Source organism: Strix uralensis, chromosome 4 (assembly GCF_047716275.1).
Source record: "Strix uralensis isolate ZFMK-TIS-50842 chromosome 4, bStrUra1, whole genome shotgun sequence".
Classification (NCBI taxonomy): domain Eukaryota; kingdom Metazoa; phylum Chordata; class Aves; order Strigiformes; family Strigidae; genus Strix; species Strix uralensis.
Window position 1 is genome coordinate 80,333,305 of NC_133975.1, and position 22,878 is coordinate 80,356,182.

Consider the following 22,878-nt stretch of genomic DNA (forward strand, 5'->3'; position numbering starts at 1 on the left):
GTCAGATTGCTAATGCTGCTTTCAGCAAGTGACAGGGTTCAAATGCAGCTCCTGGGACTGTCGAATTGGCAGGTGTGTGAGTCTGTCCACATCAAATTTGGAGCCAGGAGAGAGAAGTTGGGAGTAAGCTGCAAGTCCCTTTGGGACCGCAAGCTTGCCTGGCTGGGCTTTTTGAGGTCCTGGCGCTTGGTTGGTGGCTCCCAGCCCACAGCACCTGGGAGAAGGGGGGTTGGGGCAAGAGCCTCCGCGATGTTTCCGGCCAGATGGAAGAGCTTTGATGGCCCGGGCTGTAGGGAGCCCAGCAGAGCAGCTGCTGGCCCGACTCCCACAGCACCAGGCCTGGCAGAGGATAACAGGGGAGAGGGGCCAGCGGGTTGAAGGCGAAAGGGAAGCTGTTCCAGGGGACGTAAGGGAGGGGAAAACCAGTGTGTCCCTTCAGAGTTAATATGTAGAACCAAATTAGAAAAAAATCCTTGTTCCCGCCTGATTTCCATAGCAGGATTTCTGCACCTCTGCAGGCTGGGGCTGAGGGAGGGTGGTGTTGCTGAGGAGTTTTGCCATGTCACTTGTGTAATGCTGCTGTTGGGTGTAACTTTAAAAATAGCATGCTACAACAGGTGGGCACAATTATGGGATGGTTCCCCAAAATAGCAAGCAACCGTCAGTTTGCTTGGCAAGTTAGTATAAAACTTTCTTCATTTCAGTTTTGCAGAATTTGATTCTAAAATTCCCCACCAGAACTGACCTGGGGGAGAGGAACTGAAATAGGGAGGCAGAAAGGAGGGAATGGTCTAATGGCAGGGTTTTCCTTGTCTAACCTCACCACGTGTCAGGAAAACAAACTGCAATAAAGGGATATAAGTTGTCAAGAAGGATATGTTGGTGTCCTTTTTTTTTTTCTTTCTTTCTTTAAAATTAACCAGATTCAGATGTTTCATCTGACTTAAAAGACCAGACTTCCAAGTTTTCACCTACTCAGTAGGATGGTGACTGCGGCTTTCGTACAGGTAATTTGAACTCTGGTCTGTGTAAATGTCTGAGTTAATATACGCTATCACACTGTAACTTCCTCCCATATCAGGACTGTTTCTCCCCCCAAATCCGCTTACAAGAGCTCCTTCACTAATGTGCATACAATTAGTACTAAATTCTGAAATTGGCCTTGACAAATGTCAGTTTAATCAAAATGTTAGCTTATCAGAGCATCCGCAAATAAAATCTAATGTTAGCTGAATATTGTAATGCAGGAAATGTACTAATATTACTTGCCAAATGCATTTAGACCAGATGTCTGATGTAAAGTAAAGCCAGTAAAGCAAGTCTTCAGTTGTAACTATGTAAAATGACAAATCAACCTGTGGTGTCTACTGAAACTGCAAAATAAAATTAAGAGTTAAGAAAACAAGACAGCTCTTGGATTTCTCCTGGAATAGAAAGTCCGGCATGTTTGTCCATCTGTCCCCCAAAACAGGCTGCTGAATAGCTATTATTGAGCCTTTTCACTTGTAATTACTAGAACACAGGTTTGGGGCAGAAGTCCAAAAGGCTGGTGTCTCTGCTTTTGAGAAGACAGTAAAGCAAAGCTGTGCTACCACAGCCAATAGCACAGTCTTGCTTAAGCCAGGTGCTATTGGAACAACATAAAGTAGCTAGATCCTCAGAGGTTGCTTTTGCCACAACACTTATTAATTTTTTGTTTACAAGCAAGATCTTGGCAAGACCTTTCAGTCAGCATGCTTCCCTGACTCTCTAATGCTACAGCCGGCAAGCAAAGCTAAGCACGTTCAGCTGAGCGTGCGTTGGTACCTGCTCTGTTCCCACCGTGGGACTGGGCTGCTCACCAGGATGCCACAGCCAGCTTCAGCTGCCATGGCCTCAAAGGCAGGAAATTAAGCTAGGAGTCTGTAGGAGAGTTGAAATTTGTTAGTTTAACACTGCTGCTGTGTTTTGGGTTTTTTTGTTGTTGGGTGGTTTGCTTTTTTTCTTTCTTCTTCTCCTAACTCTTTGTTGTTCTTACAACTTCGTCTTTGCAGGATTTTCTATCTAGAGCGTGGAGTACAAGCCACAAGTTCCTCTGCCCCCACCCCCCCACCCCGTTTTGATACCTATTTCCAGATAGCATGAACTGCTGCGTGAGGATTTCCCTCCTTCCCAACCCACAGTTCTATTTTTCTAGTAAAACATAAGTGGCTTTGCATATATTCATATGAAAATACAGCTATATGATGCTTGGAAATTAAAGTGCACTGTCTAATGATAGTGCCTTCAGGTCTTCATTAGGGCTGAGAGCCATGTTGTGGTATAAGCCTGTACAAACCCTTCTACAGAGCATATGTCGACCAAGTCATGATTTTTAAGAGCACAAAGTGCAGCAGCAATTGCGCTTTTTTTTTTTTTTTTTTTTAATTTTATAAAGCTCACAGAAGAAGTAGAATCTACTTTGTCAGGAAAGATGATCAAAGTCTGCTTTCTTATATGTGGCCCCTTATTGTAATTCATTACTTGGTCTTTCAATTTTCAGACATGGAAAGGAAGATACGTACCCAAACCTTCATATAACATGCAAAAACAATGAGCTCTTGAGGGAAACTAGCTGTCATCTGAGCTTGTGTAAGATAACCAAAACCCATCTGGACGAAAATATGCTACTCTGAAAGTACAGCAGGTCCTTTGGCTTGGGTTAGAGGGTTTTTTTAATAGAGAAACTTTAAAAAACAAAAGAAGTTGTAGTCATAAATTGGGAGACTTTCTATGTTTGCTAAAATCATTATCTTCGGAAGGTGAAAATAAACAGAAAAAGAAAACCAAGAAAATCTTTACTCTAGGACAGCACACCTGTTAGTTTTCCAAAGAAGAGGATGGCATGCTGGAGATGCAAAGAGTAGAGATCAGTAGCACTCTTCAAAGGCAACCGTTACATTTTCATAAAAGCATTTCTTTCTTGGTGTGGTTAGTTGGAACATTTGTCTGAACAGCCAGCTTGTCTTTGGTCTATCTTCTATATTTTTGGTATTCTTGGCTCTTAAATGAAATAGCCCTTTGGGTGAAATTGCCCTGTAGCTGTAATTTCTTTAATACAGTTCCACTTGTTTGGTGCAGGTATACTCTGGGTATTATTTGCATGGTAAAAATAAGCTACCCGATTCCCAGGCTGTCTTGACAGGTAGTGTATCTCTTCTGAGCCACAGTTCCACAAACATACCAGCTTGGCTTCTAGGTGGTTTGTCTTCCTCTTCAACCATTACTAGTAGCATTACTGCTAGTAGTCATGTATTAACTCTCAACTCCAGGTCCACATAGACACAAAATCTTGGAGCAAAATTTAGCCGTGGTATAGCCCATAAAACCTTTTAATCTGGTGTTTGAGAAAGTACAGAAATCAAGCTGTCGGATGACTTGTGGTTCTACTCCATTAACTGGTTTTAACCATTTTAATGAGGTTGAATTTGCAAATCTGTTGCAATAGCTTTTTAAAACAACAGTGTATTTAATAGTATGTTTCCTTTAAATATATGCAGCCCATGATAATTTAAAAAAAAAATCTTATTTTTTTGTATCTGTGTTCCCTTCTGCTGAAGAAGGTAAAGAGGAAGGGAGAAATTCTGGCTGCAAATGGTTAGAGCAGTGACCTGCAGAGATCCTCACGGCAAAGATGTGCGCTGCTTCATTATTTTATAGCAACAGGTGTGCTGGCTTAGCACAGAATAACTCTCATGCTTTCTCCCCTTCAATTATAGCTGGCAGCTGCAACAGAGATCAACCTCCTCCCCTGCTGTACAGAGCCTCAGTAATTTGTTATTCCATATGGTTGAGGTCTGCAACCTGACCAGAAGCTCAGCACCTTACACAGGGGCGAGGGGAGCAAGAAGGGTATGCATCCCCCTTTCCATTTTGAACTCCTGGCATCCTTCCATACTTGCAAAGGGCCCAGTCCCTGCTCACGTCTTCACTCCTGAGTGAATAGCATTCAGATTAACTCCTCTGTGACTCCGGTAGGAGCGGCTAGCCTGCAAAAAGCCCATGAGCTGCAGAGAGATCAGGTTATGGCAGTGAGTGACTGTCTTGGAGTTGGACTAATTGGAGCTCTCTAGTCCCTGTCCCACCTAACGTGGCCTTTCAGGGCTTTTCCTCCTCATTTAAGGTTGTATGTATGCAGGGAGGATGTGAATTCGGGGCAGCACTCAAAGGAAATTCTGCAATGATACTTTTGATATATAGTTGTGCTGTATCAATATCAGTTGAATTCTTTTCCCCCCTTCCCCCTTTTCTATGTGTGTTTTGAAGAAGTTGGCATTTCATCATTTGACGTTGAAGTAGTTGGACAAAATGTCTAGGTTTGCATGAGGGGGAGCTGGGAAGAAGAGACTTGTTCTTATTTCAGGTCCTTCTAAACTTCACCAGTGGTTCTGCCCAACAAGAGAAAACATGCGTCTATACCTTGGGAAAATCTGGCACTACTTTATTTTGATTACAGAAAACATACAGAAAATATCCTGTTCTTCTGCTATTTTAAAATGCTATAAATCGTGTGGCTTCCTGTGATGTCATGTGTGTCATTGTTTAATGCGAGGTAGGGGTTGGGAAAGGTGGGTGATGTACTTTCTGCACAACTTAACTTCAGGAAAGTTAATGGTTTGACCTTCATCCATAGGAAAGGAAGAGATAGGAAAGCTGTGTTTTTAATGCTCGGAAAAGTAAGGAAGAATCATAAAGACAGGAAAGGGAAAATACTTTTTAACACATGATCTCATTGTTACTTTTTTTCACTGGTAATTTATTAGCCCAGCAAATGTTGGCTATGACAATTAAATAGTGCTTGACCTCACTACAAAAGGACTGCTAGATTTAACAGAACAAGCTTAATTCTCAGAGATCTTAATATTCTGAGAGATTGGAGTTGATATTTGCTGTGTTGTGAACGAGGGGATTTGTGATGTCCACCTGAATGTTGAGTAACTTTTTTTTTAATGACTTTTTCCAGTGATGTGTGAGAACGGTTGCGTTAGAGGCAAGGGACAGTCTGCACAGTCAAGGGAGATGCAGCTTCCCCGGGGGTGTTTGGCAATTGAGAACTTCCGTAGAATGGCAGATGAATGTGTTTTGTTTCAGAAAATGCCATAATTAGGAACTTTGTATATTTATTGTAAAGTGGAGTTGGTTAAAATTTTCACATCTTTAATCTACTTAGAGGTGACATCTGCCTCAAATCTCAAATATTTGAGATCTGTTGGAATCTCAGTGAGGCCGCTCTAAGAAAGTGAAATGTCATTAAATCTTTAAAACCTGCTTCTGACTCTGACAGGCAGCCTCAATTTCAGTAGTGAGGGTTTTTTTTTCAGTGTATGGTCAATTAAGATTTCTGGGATCAAATGTATCATGCATTAATGCCACTAGCAGGCAAAAAATCTGGTGGCTTAATTTCTTTCTTAGGCACGTGGAAAAAGAAAAAGAGCAAGGGAAACCTGCTGCTACTTTTTTTGTTGGTGTGGGGTTTTTTCGTGGGTTTTTTTTTTTTTTAATTATTATTTAATCTGTCACTTGCTTTAGGAATGGAGAGTGAGTTTTGTGTGTGGCATCCTTTTATATCCATTTTAAACACCTAGACCTCAGGCCTGGTCTATGCGTCGAGCAGTGTCCTGGTACTCTTGGACTTGAGGATGCTCACATAAGTATCTGAATGCTTTTGTGTAAGGAGAGTGCTGGAAGAGTAAAGATGCCCCAGTGTCTTGGAAGAACCTGTTTGTCTTGGCAAGATGATGTTTGGGGTTTTTTTGCAATTAGTTTGTAATTCAGCCTTTTAGTGAAGCAGCTGTCTGCAAAACACCTTTCTGAATCTGAGTGATAGTTATGTCTGCATAGGCTTGTTTTGTATACGTGCTCCCGTTCCTCTTCTGTGTGCCCACCTGCTGCTGGGGACAGGGCAGGAGTCTCGGGGAGAGGGAATGGTAGTCTGGCTTGCTTTCACTGTTTTTTGTGTTTTTTCTGCACCCTCACTTGAAGGCAGACTATCCTGGGGGGTTTCTTCTAGTCCTGCTGGAGCTGGAAAATGGAGGTGCTGAAGGGAGGCAGATGTGGAAAGGAATAACTTTTTCATTTCACTTCCACTATTTTGTTCCTGGATCTCCCTCTCCCCTTCCCCTCATCGCCCAAAAATCTCAATCTATAACAAGACTAGCTTTTAATCTTTTGAGTGGCTTGGGTGTTGCTGTGAGGCATTCAAAGATAGAAGCTGAGGCACTGGAAAAAGAGCTGATTCTTTTATCTTAGTGTATCTGGTATCGTGTTCATATTCCCAGTTAAAAAGAGACCTTTGTTTCCCCGCTGGTGAGGAAGCTTTGGGAGTGTGGTGAGACTAGTAGTTTCTGATGTGTGTTTCTCTGATCCCATAGTAGCCTATAGTTGAAGCTCAATTGCTGTTCAGTTGGTTGTTTTGAACTACATAATTTCGTTTAAATTGCACATTTTGTAAACTGACTTGAAGAGTTAATAACTGTTTTAATACTAACTTGTAAGAACATAGTCCAGGTTAAAAATAAAATTACAGCTGTTGGAACCAGACTGAGTTCAAGGCCTATTAGTATTGTCTTCAGAAAAAATATCTGTCCTTATTAGCAAGGTTTTGGGTTACAGGCCATTACATGATTAGCAGGATCACAAGTGCAGCAAAATGAACTGCATGTCAGCATTGTAACACGCTTACTTCCCAGCATTTCTTTGTGCGAATAAAAATAAAATGCAGAACTGCGGTTTGTTCTTGGCTTTTCTTCACTGGCCCTCTGTGAAAACAAGCTCCCATCTGGCAAACCAGGTAGCTAGCATGATCACTATGAATTCAAGCTATGCAGTAACCGGATATAAGGAAAAGAGTTCTTGCTTAGACATGCGCTCCTAGATTTGACTACCTTGTTTTTAAGACAGATGGGAATGTGCCCTAGGGGAGGAACAATGTGGAGTGTTTTTTTCCCTGTATAGCCTAGTCCTTCAGAACTGAGTCTAACACTGTGGCTTTTCTCTTTTTCTCCCTTTCCAGTCCTTCCTCCGGTGCTGGTTCCAAGGCACAGCGAGTACAATCCCCAGCACAGCCTCTTGGCCCAGTTCCGCAACCTGGGACAAAACGAGCCCCACATGCCACACAATGCTACTTTCCCAGACTCTTTTCAGCAACCCAATAGTCACCCGTTTCCTCACTCACCCAACAGCAGCTATCCAAACTCGCCTGGAAGCAGCAGTAGCACCTACCCGCATTCTCCAGCCAGCTCAGACCCGGGAAGTCCTTTCCAGATGCCAGGTACGGTCAACTTCGATTTCCCTTCAGAAGGGAGAAGGTAGTTGCACATCACTGGTATCATGATTTTTTTGCTTAATAACACCAAATTATCAGCCAACATTTGTGTTCAATAGCAGCTGAGAGATGTAAGGTAATAAAGACTGTGTAATCACTTCATCTAGTAATGATATTGAGTGGCTTAATATTGTGCCTCTTTCAAACACAAAGCGTTACAGTAAAACTCTTCTGGGGCAGGGGGAGGGATTCAAAATGTTAAATTGGTCCCCAAAACAGTTTAGCCTAGAAAGCATAGTGTTTAATGCACAAGAAGTGTAATGCTACAGACCATCCTTGCTTAGGAAAGAGATCATCATAAATGTAGCACAAGGTTTTAGTTCTGAAAAAGAAGGATGTTTCTCAAGGGGATCATGCTATTGCTACTTGATAGAATTTTTTCACATAATGATGTAATTTCAAGGAACAAATTACTTCAACTGAAAAACAGTTCCTTAAGGCCCTGAACAGAAATCTTCAGGCAGGTTTTACTTCCTAAAGTCAAAGAAGTAACAGCCTTTCTTTGTTGACTGATGTCCATAGAAAAATCTGTCTTTCTTTGGTCTTTATATGCAGATGGATAAAAATACTGCAGAAGCAGTCTGTGACAGATTTGATCTAAATTCTAGGATTCCATACAAATGCTTACTCATGTTCTGTTTTCATGTTTTCTTCAGGGGCTGAGGGAGGGCGTGTGTAAACAAAGTGGCAGACTTGTGAAAATCTGTTTTCTATTACATGAAATAAACATCCATAGATTTCTGCTGCTGATAGTTGTTTCTCTAAAATGTTTCTCTTGTGAGTGAAGACTACTGAATTTGCAGGGGCAGGAGGGAAGGAAAGAGAGTTTGTATTGGCTTTTCTAAACAGTGTGAAAACTTGCCACAAAACCAGCTCTTTCCTTCCTTTTTCTTTTTTTTTTTTTTTTTTAAATAGGATTGGTGTGGTTGGGGCTCTTCCAGCAGAGATAAAGGCTTCTCTAACAAGGTCTTCCTGAACACTGACTTGTGGAAGTTCACTTGATCTTTTGAGGGTCTGTTCTGTCCACATGCCTGTAAAGACAAGTCAGTGAAGAAATTCAATTAGAGGAGAGGTCAAGATACTGATGTCCTTGATGCTTAGCTCTGGACAGTTGTCCGTCTTGCCCTAATGGGGGAAGAAGCTGACTTTTGGGAAAAAAGAAAAAAAAAAAAAAGGCAGCAAGGCAGCTATTCAGAGATCTTGAAAACTTTCTGGATACTGGCTAATTTGTTGCTTGTGACCCTACAACCTTGTTTCCCTATCTGTGCATCGCTAACATAATGCTTGCACACACACGAACATTTAAGGCTTAGTAAAACACAAGGCTTTAACTCTGTTAAGCTTTTAATACAGTCCTGTTGTCATCTGTCTTTCTCTGCTGCTCTCTTGTCCAACTGAGGGTATCCAAGTGAGGGAATTAGCAAGGTACCTGCCAGCATTATATGTAAAGCTCTCAACAGAGTATCTCCTAAACAATAAGCAGTTAATAGATTTCATTAATATATGGGTTTTCTTAAAAAAAAAAAACAACCAGACAAACAAAAAACTCCACCACGAAAACCCCAAAACTTCCAAAGCAGTGGTATGATTCACCTGCCTTTGGTTGATGCTTATTTGGTTTTCAGGGTTTTGGAGGCCCCTGTGATTATTTGCTGTGGTAGTTTGCAATTCATGCTCTCAGTAATGGAAGTAAATGTGGGATGAACAGCAGCTGTGTTCACCAGAGATAGTACAGTGGTAATCTAATCTCAGCTTTTGCAGCGAAAGCTTGCAGGGATCAGGCAAGGGTTTCTCTTGCATGTACCTCTGTGCAATTGATTTGGAGGAGAGTGTCCTCTGGTGTGTTGGGAAATGGTGACATCGGCAACTTCCTGCAGCTTCTAAGAAGCCATTTGGGAACCTTTCCCAGAAGTGGAATAGGCAACTGAAGGGCAACACGAGTACCTGGCTGGGATGCTTCAAACAGGGCTGAAAGCAGTGTGGTAGTGAGTATGGTCATTGTGCACAGGCTACTTCTAGGCTAGTGATACAATCCTGAATGGGGCAGTACGGCCAGTAAGAGACACTGACAAATAAATTCCAGACCCAGATGGCTACTTCTGTAGAGTTTGTGTTCCTGAACACTTTCTACTGTTCCCAATCTAGGGAAGTAGAGCTAATACTTCTCAATGACAGTTTTAATAAGGTCCTGGATATATCTGGGATATTTGAATACTTTGCTGATAGAATCATGTTGGAAACAGAAAAGTTCAAACTAAAAGTTTTTGTTCCAACTCCTGTTCACATTTACCACATTCAATATCTACTCTTGGCCCGGTCCTGAGACCTCTTTGTGCCTTAATGTCTATACGGCACTTTCAACCTGCAAAAAACGTGGGCTGGAAACATAGCTGAGCTTTCTTCTGTGGTTTGTTGTGGGGGAGTGACTCGTTTATAGTGTAGTTGTGCTTAATATGCACAGTAATTCTTTGCTTTCCTGATTCAAGGTCTGGGATTGCTTTCTCAGATTTCTGGTGGGTGGCAGTTTATAGCTGAGTCAGGCTGGAAGCATTTCCAGGCTAGAAGTGTTTATGTGGATATGTATATATACTTTAAAGAGAGGAAAGGACTTGTGTATCTGTGCCTTTTCTATATTTAGCTGATACTCCCCCTCCTGCTTACCTGCCTCCGGAAGATCAGATGACACATGATACCTCCCAGCCAATGGATACCAACATGATGGCACCTGCAATTCCCCCTGACATACACAGAGGAGGTAAAAACACTTCTTTCTTGTCCTCTGCTTCGCTTCTTAAGAGTAAAGAAGTTTCAGAACTTACTTTTAATAATTGAGTTTTAGTTTTGGATGTATGTTGATTATGGAAATTTTTAGCTGTAGAAAAGAAAAAAAAAACCCAACCATGTAGTTTTTTCTGTTGTTGTAAGGGATGAAATGGTAAATCTGGAGATAAAAATTTATAAATGTAAATATTTAAGACAAGAAGCTATCGCATGTAAAATGTACAGGGTTTATTACTTTCTTACTCCCAACCAACTCAACAACTAAAGTTGTTTTATGTTTTGTATCTGGAACTTCCACTAATCACTAAACAGAAAGAATTCCTGTGATGCTTCACATTTCTGTGTGTGATGCTGAAATGACACGTGTGCAAGGAAAGGAATCTTTCTCTTATGATTACGTTGACTTATTGAAACAATGCAGTTAATGCTATATAGAGCCTACTGAGTTGTGGATGACAGTAGAGGTGGTCAAGTATAGCTCTCCAAGCAAAGACTTGATCAGAGGATGGATGCTAATACTGTCAGTTGTTTAAACTCCCAGAGACATTTTACCTGGGCAACTGGAATATCTGTATTTTTAACTCTGAGACAGTACATCTCAGAAAATTGTCTTTTCTTATTTTGTTTTTGTCCTGAATTCTAAACTTCAGTCCTTTAAAGAGTATGTTCTGCTTTTAATAATTTACCTTTCTCCTGGTCATAAGGGCGTTTGAGGGTTTCTTTCATATTTTGTTTTGTTCCATCCTCTCCCACCATTTTTGTTCCATCTTTGAGTCATGCAGTGATAGCACTTGGTTCACAATTCAGAGCTGTCTGCCTGAGGTGTGGCATTGCTACAGACTTTAAAATCTGTATTAAAAAACCCATACTGCTTTATGTACTATGACACGGGCATCTTTTTACACATTGCTTTTTGAAGCCTTTGCAGCCAGCCGTGACTGCTGAGTAAAGGATTTAGTGCATTCATCACATTGTGAGAAATAGCCCCTTTAGAGAACACATAAGCTTACACAGTTGTGGCCCATGCCAAGAAAGAACAGCAAGCTGGATGCTGTGCCAAAATGATTATCAAGATCACAAACATATGAACAATTTAACTGTTGTTTGATTTTTTTTTTTTGTACTTGTTTTGTTGCTAAGCTTGATGTCTGGTTTCAGGAAGTATATTTGCCCTCTTAGAACAATCTGTATAGCTTTTGTGCTAACCTATTTACTCTCTGTGTGGAATGAGTTTTACATGTGATAAACCCTGTCTGTAACATTTCCACTTTTCACTGATCCAGTACATTCTGTGTGTATGTATAGTCCTTGCTGGCCCAAAGCACGTTTATCAATGTTTAACTCTAGTTGCAGACCTTTCCATGTTTGTCCTTCTCACAAAATACATGAGTACTGTAGAATTCCTTTATTACATGAGAGTTGATAGAGAAAAGAGTTTACATTTTTCTTGCTTTTTAACTTTTAACCTTTTCAGAGTAAAAATTGTGTCTATTAGTATTTTTCCCTCCTAGTAGCTTAGTACAATGGATTTTAATTTCTGTCCTTTCATTAAAAAAAAACCCAAAAAAAACCCACAAAAAACCTTAGTTATATGTGCCTTCATGTGTTTATTATTCATATACATATGCTGTAATTGCACTACTTCAAAAAAAAAAAATCTGCTGCAGGTTGTAAAAGAGTTTTTACTGTGAACTTACTGCAGCATTTTTGTTGCAAACTTTTTAGAAGCGTATTCTTCATGGTGATTTGTTAGTCTTAAGAGATTTGATTTAACAAGCTGCATCCTGTCAATGAAGTTGGGTAATTTCCATTGTTGGCCCATGCTGGGAATAGAGAGACTAAACGCACCTGCTCTGCATGACTTAAAGCAAATGTAAGGAAGTTAGTATGAAATCTGTGTGAGAGAGATATGATTCATTCTGTAAGAATGGCCAGCTGGCAAGATTTCTTCCTGACTTTGAGAACTGGGGCAAAGCTGCAGCTTTGATAATTGCTGGCATCTTCATGGGAATTAAAAGTGTAGTAACTTCTTACTAATAATTAATGACTGATTTTCATTATTCTTTATTGTGTTGGGGTTTTTTATAGTTATGTGAAAGGATAGAAAATGCTAGGCTATCAGGAAAGATCAGCTCCTTTTTACCAGTGTTTTAATCAAGTTATTGGTCAGCAGTAGGCACTATGCTCAAAAGTTTTACACAGTGATACAGGATGTGTTCTCCTGCTTTTGATTATTTGCCACCTTTTGTATCTGCTATGTACTGCTGGTTTGCAGGGACTTTTTGTTTTTTGTTTTGCACGTGTCTCAAAACTCATAGCGGTATGATCTGTGAACAGAGGAAAATATGGACGCTGGTCTAAATTGGCTTATTTCAGTAAAGACTTGAGGCTGGGAGAAGGAAACCTCTGGCCAGAGAAGCAAGTTTTCCCATAATACCAGTCTGATTTTCATTTTAGCACTTCGACATGTAGTTGGATCTTTAATCTGCAAAGTTGGTATCTTAGCAGCAAGTCCAACTGTGCTAGGCTTAGCAGTAAAATAAATAGCCTCCTTCATTTAAAAGAAACCACACAAAGCAGCCACATCCCTTCACTAGCCTCCTTTTATTTGCAGGCAGTTTAATAATTTGTAGCTGCATTTGGCACTTGAAAGAATGTGCACTGGGTGCAGATATCTGAAGAAGCTCGTGTTGTTGTTGGACACTCACTGGGAAGCACTTTTTCGTAAAGACCTTTGGTATCATCTGGATAAATTGTTCCCTGTGCACAGTCACAAGTGTTACCTCAAGACTTCCATGTGTTTCTAGAGCTTGATGGGTAGAAGTCGTGAACCAGGAATTTTCTGTCGGCGTTCTGCACAATTCCCAGCTTCAGTTAGGAGCTGTTCAAGAGGAGCTTCTTGTTACCAGAGTCTGGAAAACCACATTCTGAGAAATCCTTGCTATTACTCAGCAAGTAATTCCTTTGGTGATGAACAGTTTCAGATTTTGCATTTTGTAGCACTTGATGAATAAAAGGTTCTCATTAAATAGTACCTTCCTCCATTTCATCCGCTCTTCAGCGCAGCGTAATTGTCAGGATCCTGCGCGCTATGCCCTTGTTCAGCCTCCAATCCCAAGCAGTATCTATTCATATTGAAGATGTGCTTCGTGCATGTTCTGCAGACAAATGTCAATCTCTCTTAGTTTTTGAAGTCTCCTACCCTTCCCCCAAGAAGCCCAGGATCAAGATTTGTGCATGCCCTGAATGCTGAAGGATTGATCTGCTGACTTCGTGTTTAAGCTACTTTGCTATACTTCTCGGTACCCAAAGTTACAAATGGTCTCTTGTGCAGTTGTGTGATGCTGTTTCTCCCTGTCACTATACAACTTTATGGTAAGCACAAAGGTGACTTGTAATTTGGTATCCGAGTAAAATGAACTGAAGTAGAAATGAATTTACTAAATCGGTAAGAAAGCAGAGCTGTATAACTGCAGTGTTTCTCTGCTGTCTGGGCCCACACCATAGTGTATTGTAGAAGATGCAGCAGTTCAAAAATAACTGAAGAGAGAAGAACCTTCATTTAGCTGCACTTTTAATTATCCAGCTCATCTTTCTGTCATCTTCAGCCAAAATCTGCAGGTTTATGAATCTTTACATCTCAAGTCTGTGTTCCAGCAGTGTTAGATTGTAACATTTCCATTGTTGCTTTACAGATGTTCAGGCAGTTGCTTATGAAGAGCCAAAGCATTGGTGCTCCATTGTCTACTATGAGCTGAATAATCGCGTCGGGGAGGCGTTCCACGCTTCTTCCACCAGCATCCTGGTGGATGGCTTCACTGATCCTTCAAACAACAAGAACAGATTTTGCTTGGGGCTGCTCTCAAACGTTAACCGCAACTCCACCATTGAGAACACTAGGCGGCATATTGGCAAAGGTGAGTTTTGGATCTTTGCATCCATTTTTTGGGTTTGGGGAGGGAGAGGGGGTGTTTCCCCTAGACATGACAACCTGGGCCACTTGCCTCAAGAGCAGGCTGGTCTTCCCAAGTACATGGGATAAGTGCTTGTGTTGGTAAATATGTAATTTTCTGGTCAGATTGTATAAGCAAAGTATTGTTCTTACCTGGTATGTAATTACAGGAAGCTTTTACCCTTAATCAATTTTTAATTGCCCAAAGGCTGTCATAATCTTAATTGGAATGACATCTTAAGATAGTTTGTCTAATGAAATGTCTTGATTTATCTTGATTATTGGTGTATGTGGAAATCCAAATTATAGTTCTCGGCACCAAATTTTTAGCTAGCCTTAGTTCCAACATAAATTAGCTATCCTAACATGTATTTAGAGAGACAACCTGCTAAAATAGCTTTTCCAAATGCATTTGTCACAGGCTGGTTACTCTTTCAGTGGGAATTCTGTGCTTCTCTTCTATGGCTGTGACAACGTCCTGCAAAAGAGAAAATCTTCTGGTTTATGTCTGACTTAATACAGTCCTCTTCTCTGAGGAACCACCTGTAATGCAAATGACAGGCAAAACTGACATTGCCCCCTGGAATGGGGCATTCCTGCCAGACAGATCTTTTAGGTGTTTACATTATTAAAACACTATAAATTTTCTGAGACAGTTGGGTTCAGCATGCCCAAGCAGCGAGGCATATGTTGTAAGTGCCAATTAATGAAATATCTTCCTCCTCCATAGAGGAGAAAAGAATTGTAACTGAAGAGAACTTCAAGTTTAAGCCCTCGGTCTGGAGACCTGAGGACTTGTGCAGCACTCAGCAGTACAGCACACCTGTGTTGTGCCACTCAAGTCCTAATACTTCTTACTTCTTTTCCTCCCCATCCATCTTACCAAGTATCAGGATATTTATTTAACACCTCATTCATTTTCCTGTTGAAAGTAACCCAGCTGCAAGCAGAGTTCTGCTGAAGCACTTAACTGCATATGTACCGAAGCAGAGTGCGGAAGAGACAAGGATGCTGTTGAATAAGCACATGCGTGTAACTAATGATGATGTAAAACTGTTAGTTTTTGAGGAAGGAGGAGTAAATCCCGAACTCAAAGACATAGCCATAAGTTTTTTGCAGATCAGGTGAGAGTATTTATGTACCCACACAGGTACGTACATAGTCAATCTTAGATAACAGGGCACAGTCAAGGCTTTCTGACTGGACTTCAGTTTAGTTTTTAAATTCTGTGTGTTCACTTCTCTGACTCACGACGCTGTGGGAGGTGAAAGGTTTAAACAGCAAATAATCCATTTTTAAACACAAAAGGCAAATTTTCTTTCTCTCAAAGCCTTTGGAATTGAGTCCTGGTGACAGCAAATCTCCACAAAGGTTCCCTGTATGTCACTCTTCTGGGGCTTGCTGCCATCAGTGGCAGGTGAGGGAGCAGGCAGTAGAAGGGGAAAGGACTATAAAATTGGTTTGTACCCTCATTTGACAGATACATCTGAGGAACGTAAAGGCAACTTTCTTTTTTCCAGCTTTCTGGAATTAAAGTGAACTGAAAAAACTCATGCTATCCAAAACAGCATTCAGGACTTTTCCAGAGAATCAAGCTTGGGGCTGCTTTAGTATCTAGAAATTACGCAGTAGGTTTCTGCTCTCTCCTCTTGCATTCCCAAGTATTGTTTTACATAAATATAACGAGAAAAAGTTCAAGTGGTCAAGCTATCTAATGTACTGCATCAGAACTACTGCAGTGCTTGTTAGTTTATTGTTGAATATGCAATGTGTTAAAATGCAGGAATTGCCCATTTCCATTATATATATGTACATAGGCACCCTATGCACAAATTGCCTACTGATGAAACAGAAAAGTAAATACCAAGTTTGAAGACAGACAGATGATGGTCTGATATGCAAAAACTGTTTATCTCTTTAAGCAGAAACATATTTCTGTGGCAACAGAGCGTGAGAAATAGATACACAGTGTGAATTTGTCTCATCTCCTTATGTCAACCTTCTCTTCCCAGGTGTTCATCTCTATTACGTTGGTGGGGAAGTGTATGCTGAGTGTCTGAGCGACAGCAGTATTTTTGTGCAAAGTCGGAACTGCAACTACCATCATGGGTTCCATCCCACCACGGTCTGCAAAATCCCCAGTGGCTGCAGTTTGAAAATTTTCAATAATCAAGAGTTTGCTCAGCTTTTGGCTCAGTCAGTTAATCATGGCTTTGAGACAGTGTATGAGCTTACTAAGATGTGCACTCTCCGTATGAGTTTTGTAAAGGTATGTGAAAATTTGCTTGAGGTAATTTTGTAAGCAAAATAAATTCTTTCTTCTTAATGTGGTGATTTTGAATGGTCCAGTGCCTCCCTCCATTGACCTGTTAATAGCTGTTGAATTTTAAGTATGGAAAAATGTTCCTTAAGTGTAAGACAAATCTTAATGAAACAAAGTTGTCTTTGTGGACAAAAGTCCATCTGATGCACATACTTTGAAAACTTGAGGTGACTTGAAGAAGTCTTCACATAGGTCTGTAGTCGTTTGTGAAGCATTTCTATCATGTCTGTTAACTATTCTCATTTCATTGAATTGCCTCTTGTAAATTTTTAGTGTTTCAGTTGAATTCTTGTATTTAGTATGTGTATAAACTGTGTATGTATATAGAATTATTTGCATAATTACTCTGGAATTATGGGGCTTGTCTTTTTAATTTTGTGGGATATGGTAAGATACAGTATGAGTAAGTTTTGAAAATAATTAAGTCATTAATTACCTGGCCTAAAAGTGGAAAATCCACCAGTTGATTATGTAGCATCAGCTTTTGCCCCCTTTTTTTGACCATTGTTACAGTCCATGCTATCTCCTAGTCTGTAAGAGGCTCAGCTGAACTTCATGCTCCTGTTTCTTTGGTGATATTTTTGGACAGTTGAGCTGGGACTGCAGTGTAAGTCATTATAGCAGTTGTGGGAGTGTAGATAGCATAATCCTCTAAATCTGTCTTGACCGGCAGCTCCCAAATTAGGTGCTGCAGTAATTATTTAGAATAATATACATAGCTTTTTATTCTAGGGGGGATGCAAGGTCAAGATTTGTGATGTGCCTGTGAGTGTCAACATAGGTACCGATATAAAAGGGCTGGTCACATATAGGAAAGTGGTCAGATGAGGATAGTAATATGCTAAAGTGCTCTTCTTGTCAGGAGGATAGAAACTTTAAGATGTGTTAGGACAGGGGTTCTTAAAATGGTATAGGTTGTTTATAGGTCTGCATCCTATAGAGCCGCACGGCAGCATCGCCTCAACAGTTGCACAGGACCTCTCCTGCGTATTGGATGTTGCAGCACACAGTGTTTAGAGCGGCTGCCACCTGTGTTGGGAGCTGGGTAATCCCTTCATTAGGGGTGAATACAGAGCAGACCTATCTGTACCCATGGCTGTCTTAGTCTTGTCTCCATACCTGCCCCAAAAATGGTTCACTTACAAAATGATTTTGAGTGCTGCTTGAATATCTCCTTATATCTTTGATAATTACTGTAACTGAATCACGTATGAGCTGAAACAAAACATATCTTGTCTTAACTTGAGAAATAGCCTGCTGGGGAATGACCATGCCCTCTTTTTCCAGAAAGGAAAGCTTCTGACTTGCTGCTCAGTTTATCATGCCCATCCTGTGAATGATGCTTTGGTTCTTGTCAGACAGATGCCTCACCCCCCACTTCCATAATGTCAGTCTGTGACCTCATTTTCTAATTTGCTGATGTTTGGCAGCATTTCCCCCCAGTTTGCTCTATTTTTGGTCTTGGCAGAGAAGACTTGATTATCCCCCTCTTCAGAGGCTTTATTGGGACATCATGCAGCTGGCAGTGAAGTATGGGGAAATTTTGCACTGCCACAGGTTATGTCTTTAAGAATATAAAGAATTCTATTCCAAGAGATCAAGAGATCTCACAATGATACTTCCTCCAAATTTCTTCTTCTTTTTTTTTTTTTTAAATTCAGATTTGTTTGTTGAAATGTGATAATAGTTGGCACCCTGCTACCCTGTTGATAATGACTGTTGAAAGCTAGAGTATTTTGGTAAGAAAGATGATGATTGAAGTATGCTTCTCACATATTTGCTATTATAAAATAAGATGATTTTTTTTCTTTCCCCACTTATGATTTTGTTTTCAGGGTTGGGGAGCTGAATATCATCGCCAAGATGTAACAAGCACTCCATGCTGGATAGAAATACATCTTCATGGTCCCCTTCAATGGCTGGATAAAGTACTTACTCAGATGGGCTCTCCTCATAATCCTATTTCTTCAGTGTCTTAAAAGGTCCCAAGCTCCTGCGTTTTGGAAACAATTGAGCCTTGCATGTACTTGAAGGACGTATGAGTCAGACACACAGATTTTATTTTTTTTTCCCCCCTGAACTGGCAACAGCTGAATAAGAGCCATGAAAATACTTGACTTCTGTGACCAACTGTTGGATTCAGAAATAAAAAAAAAAACCCAGAACAACCCCTTTGACATACTGTTGGTATCAGGAATTTTAGTTTACATTGTAACGTACTATTACAAAGTTGATTTGCAGGGCTTAGTGCAACTGGGACGACCGAGCTGAAACCACAATCTGTCGGACTGAGTTCCCGAAGGATCTTCCTGTAGCTGGCACTCTGAGATTCTCTTTCGTCCTTACATTCAGCGCTCGCTGTTTCCCCCTGTGTCCTCTGGGGCTAAGAGCTGATGTTGGTGAAGTCTGCTTTTTGCAGGCTCTCTGTAGTACATTTTAAAACCATTCGTCTAAGCTGATGGTTGCTGTTCTCTTTAAAAGAAAAAAAAAAAAAGAGTCATAAGGTTTAATCTCAATAACTGTGTAATAATCTTTGAAATTGTGTCCTGACCATACTGCTGTAAGAATGTTAGGTATGTTTTTTGCTAAATGTATGTACGGTGTATTTGAAAGTCTAGAAATTAATTAGATTTAGACCATAAAGGAATTAGGAATATTTGAATGGGGGGAGGTGGGAGTGGGAAGGGAAAATGACAACTGAAATGTAGAATATATTGTAAACATAGCTTGTTAGTTTAAACTGAGGTCTGAGTTTTGCTGTGCAGTTCATTTTTATAGTGGCTTCATCTTATTAATTCTGACTGGTTTTGCCTCTTCATTTTCCCCCAAAACAATTGCGCAGCTAGTTAATTCTTTTACCCGTGAAGAGGATGAAATGATTAATACCTGCAGTTTGAAGGCTGCAGCTCTATGTATTTCAAGACAAAATTGTACAGAGTGCTCTCTAACTATTGAGCAGTTTTATACAGTTTATGTAACAGAAGTAGGCTTTTAATTTTGTAAGAGAATCTTGTTTTGCCAAACCTAGTAACTGTTAATTGTTTGGAGGACTACAAAATCCCTATGTGAGTCTATTTCAAACTTTTAAAAAATATATATTTTTAATTTTTTTTTTTTACTGCTTGGTTTATTTTCTTCTTTGATCTTTTATATTCACGTAAGCTGTAGTACTTTAAGTACCTTTATTCCCAAACTAGTGGGTCCTCTTTACTGGAAGTTTTGAATAAAACCTGTTGTTACTGCTTACATTTGATTAAAACCTTGTGTTGTCCACTTCTTGGTAGGCTCTTAACAAACCAGATAGAGATATGGTCTTGGAGGAGGAACCACTAGAAATGAGGATACGCTGAGCTTAGACATTTATGATTAGTACAGGTTAGTAACTCTACTAAACTCAGTATATGAGATGAGTACCCCAGAGAGAAAGATTTCTTAACTAGGCAAGATTAGAATGGGTGCAGTAACTGAAGTATCCTAGCCACTTAGTTAAATTTCTGTGGGATTTTAATGTACAATATCTGTATGAGAGGAGATTTTGCTGAGGTTGCACTGTTGGCAGGCCCTCACTGTTCCTTGCCATAGTTGTGGTGAAGAGTCTCCATGCTCCTTTCTCCACACCTCTGCCTTTGTTCTGTGGAGAGGTGAGGGAAGGACTGTCCCTTCGCAGCTGTGAAGTGTCTGTTGGGCTGGGATGATGGAGTTTAAGAGACCGGGGATTGACTGGAGTTCCAGCACCTGTGCCTGGCTGTAATGGACCAGGAGCATGAGGGAAAGCTGAGCAACAGAGATGAATGTGTGTTCAGCCAGATGTAGGCGTGTGTATGTCATTGTAATGAGTAACAGCCCTTTTTGGAGAATGAGTCAATCCCATCCTTTTTGGTTTTGGTTTTGGTTTTTTTAAAAAAGTTAATTCCATTGCTTGGTTCAGTATAAGTTTTTAAAACTAATCCTTTTTCCCCTGCTAAGGGATAAAAAAAATTCCATAATGTTCAAGTTCCCTATTTAGGAGAACTTGGTTAGTGCCTTTTTTGTATTTGTATGTTCCAAGAACAGATTGATTTGGTTTTTTAAATTCAGTTTAACATATATTTTTTCATAAAGAAGCAGTCATAGCATAGCACAAATGTAAGCCTTAAAAATAAGTAAAAATTAAAGATGACCAAAAAGAGAAAGAATGTTGTTTGTACTTCAGTCACTGTCTCTTTTTTTTTTTCCATCTTTAGCCCCTGCTACATTAACTCCCAGCTGTTCCCAACCAGTTTCCTTCCTTTTGTTGGAATGCAGTACTGAGGTAGTGACTTTTTTTTAATCAGTGCTGTAACCATCCATCACGCAAGTCTTAAAAGTGTTTCTATTTGGATGTTTTCATACTTGGATGATCCTGTGCAAGTTTTGGTAAACTTTGAAATAGCTTTGGAGTAAGAAAAGACAGTCTCATGTTGTGACTGCTTTTGAATGTTAGTGTCTTGTGTGTTTTGGGCTGTAATGGCTCTCTGTTTTTCCTAAACATGGATTAAAATCAGGAAATACTAGCTCTGCAGTGTCTCAGAAACTTTCAATGGTAATACTTCTGCAGTTTTTCTAAGTTTCTTCTGTTGTGAATTTTTCTGTGCTGTTGATACTGTTGAAGTGCAGTGTACATAATATTTTCTTTATCTGTTATCCAGCTTTTTGTTTGTGGTGGGGAGACATTAGGTGTAAGGAAAAAGTGTACCTTCATGTGGTGGCACAAAGTTGCACTTTATTAAATGAGTGGATTGGAGTAGCACCTGAGACTAATAGCCAGAAAAGTAGGAGCTAGGACAGAAGTTACCTGGGAGGAGGCAACTGCTAGCCTGAGGGTCTTGGGAAGATTTGTCAAGCATTTTGGAGAAGCTTTCTTCCTGATTTGTGCCACTTTGGATAGTTGGAGTCAGAAAGCTGGAAAAGTCACAGGACAAGACAGAAGGAAAAGAGTTTCTTGCTGACTTCTCACAAAACAGGAAATGATGAGAATTAGAAACTTGGAGAGAGCCTACAGCGTCAACTCTGTAACCAGGTGAGTCCCTGCTGCCTATTTGGTTTCATTTCCCCATAGTTTTCTGGGTCTAGTCTTCTGAACAATAGAGTTAAACACAGAAGATACTACTTCAAAGTGAAAAGTCAAGACGGTCCCTGTTAAGAGAAACTGAAAAGGTAGGGATAACTGGTTTAGAAAAAGAATTGAGGAAGAGCAATGAACAGTAGATGTGAAGACAGATACTTCCATGGAGCTGAATGTGTTTTGAAATCTGTGCTTTGGCTTTCAAGTGATGGAAAGAAAATAATTCTCCCCAGGTGGAGATGACTTTTTAACCATTTAAAAGTCTCTGGTGAACCTTTAAAAGACTTGATGAAAGCCAAGAGAGGTAGTCATGGTTACTTGTGTGGCTTTAGGAAGGTATGGAGAGAAAGAATTTGTGTTTTAACGTATCCTGTATCAGAATCATGGACCTGATCTTCTAACGCTCACTAACCTGGAATTGCTCTCTAGTTTGATAAAGCCATTCCCTTACTAAATCACTTCTCTTGCTACTGTACCTATGTTTTCACAACTGCGGTTGTCTTTTCTAGCCTCAAAGAATGGAGTTTTTTGACTATTGTCATTTGAAGACAATAAATCTGTGCAGAGGTGTCTGAAACTTATATGCCTCTTTCTTAGTGTGCTTATCTCCTTGATTTTTCCTTTGTCTTGCCACACATTAAACTTTTTATTGACATCTTGGAAGTTAGCTGTGTTTTGATGGTCTCTATTAATTGCTGCTGGTTGGTTCTGTTCAGCACACTGTAGCCTCTTATTCTGCTCTGAGATTCATGATTCATAACCGTGAACCAGCAGTCACCTTTTTCTGGATGCATGCCTAAACATACGAGGTAACTACCATCACTAGTCATGGTAGAGCAATATATTTTTTACACACATCATCTCACAGTTCATTTTCTTCAAATACATTTGTAGTTCTGTGCAGGAGAGAAGTGAAAATGGCTCTTATTTTACTCTGTCCCCTTCTGTCCTTGACTTAAACAGCTCAATGAAGAGAGACACCCCTGTCGTGTTATCCTTTTAGGGGATGTTCTCTCTTCTTTGTTCTCTATGCCCCCCTCCACAACTCCTATATTCTTGATGACTTTTTTTTTTAACTCTTTGCAAATAGCTTTTTGTCTGATTCTTTTCTGGTACCTTCTGGATGCTGTATGTTTCAGTCAGACAAAAAACCCTCTACAATATGCTTGCCAATGGCAGGCAAAGAATTAAGGGTTGCTGTAGGCACTAGGAGCCACCCGTAAAGATATGCGTGCTTCATGGGCACCACTTTTTCAACCCCTGCTGTCTCAAATGCTTTTTGGAAGAGGAGGGTGAAGTGAGACAGGTTCACGCCATTGGATTTCACTTTTGCTTGGGATTATTGTTCCCTCTACAGTAGTAGGTCACTTGGTTTGCATCTGACTGAATTTTTTTTT

The 22,878-nt window shown here is 40.2% G+C and overlaps 1 protein-coding gene across 3 annotated transcripts in view; it reads left to right on the forward strand.

Annotated features, from left to right (window-relative positions):
- The window catches only part of SMAD1 (SMAD family member 1), a 48,443-nt gene extending 28,799 nt beyond the window's left edge, over positions 1-19,644 (forward strand). For all 3 annotated transcript variants that reach the window (XM_074867404.1, XM_074867406.1, XM_074867405.1), the window contains exons 3-7: positions 7,031-7,288; positions 9,981-10,097; positions 13,819-14,040; positions 16,088-16,344; positions 18,234-19,644. In XM_074867404.1, coding sequence (XP_074723505.1) covers positions 7,031-7,288; positions 9,981-10,097; positions 13,819-14,040; positions 16,088-16,344; positions 18,234-18,377 — 998 coding nt within the window. In that variant the 3' untranslated portion in view covers positions 18,378-19,644. The remainder of the gene's footprint in view (positions 1-7,030; positions 7,289-9,980; positions 10,098-13,818; positions 14,041-16,087; positions 16,345-18,233) is intronic.
- The last annotated feature ends 3,234 nt before the right edge of the window (positions 19,645-22,878 follow it).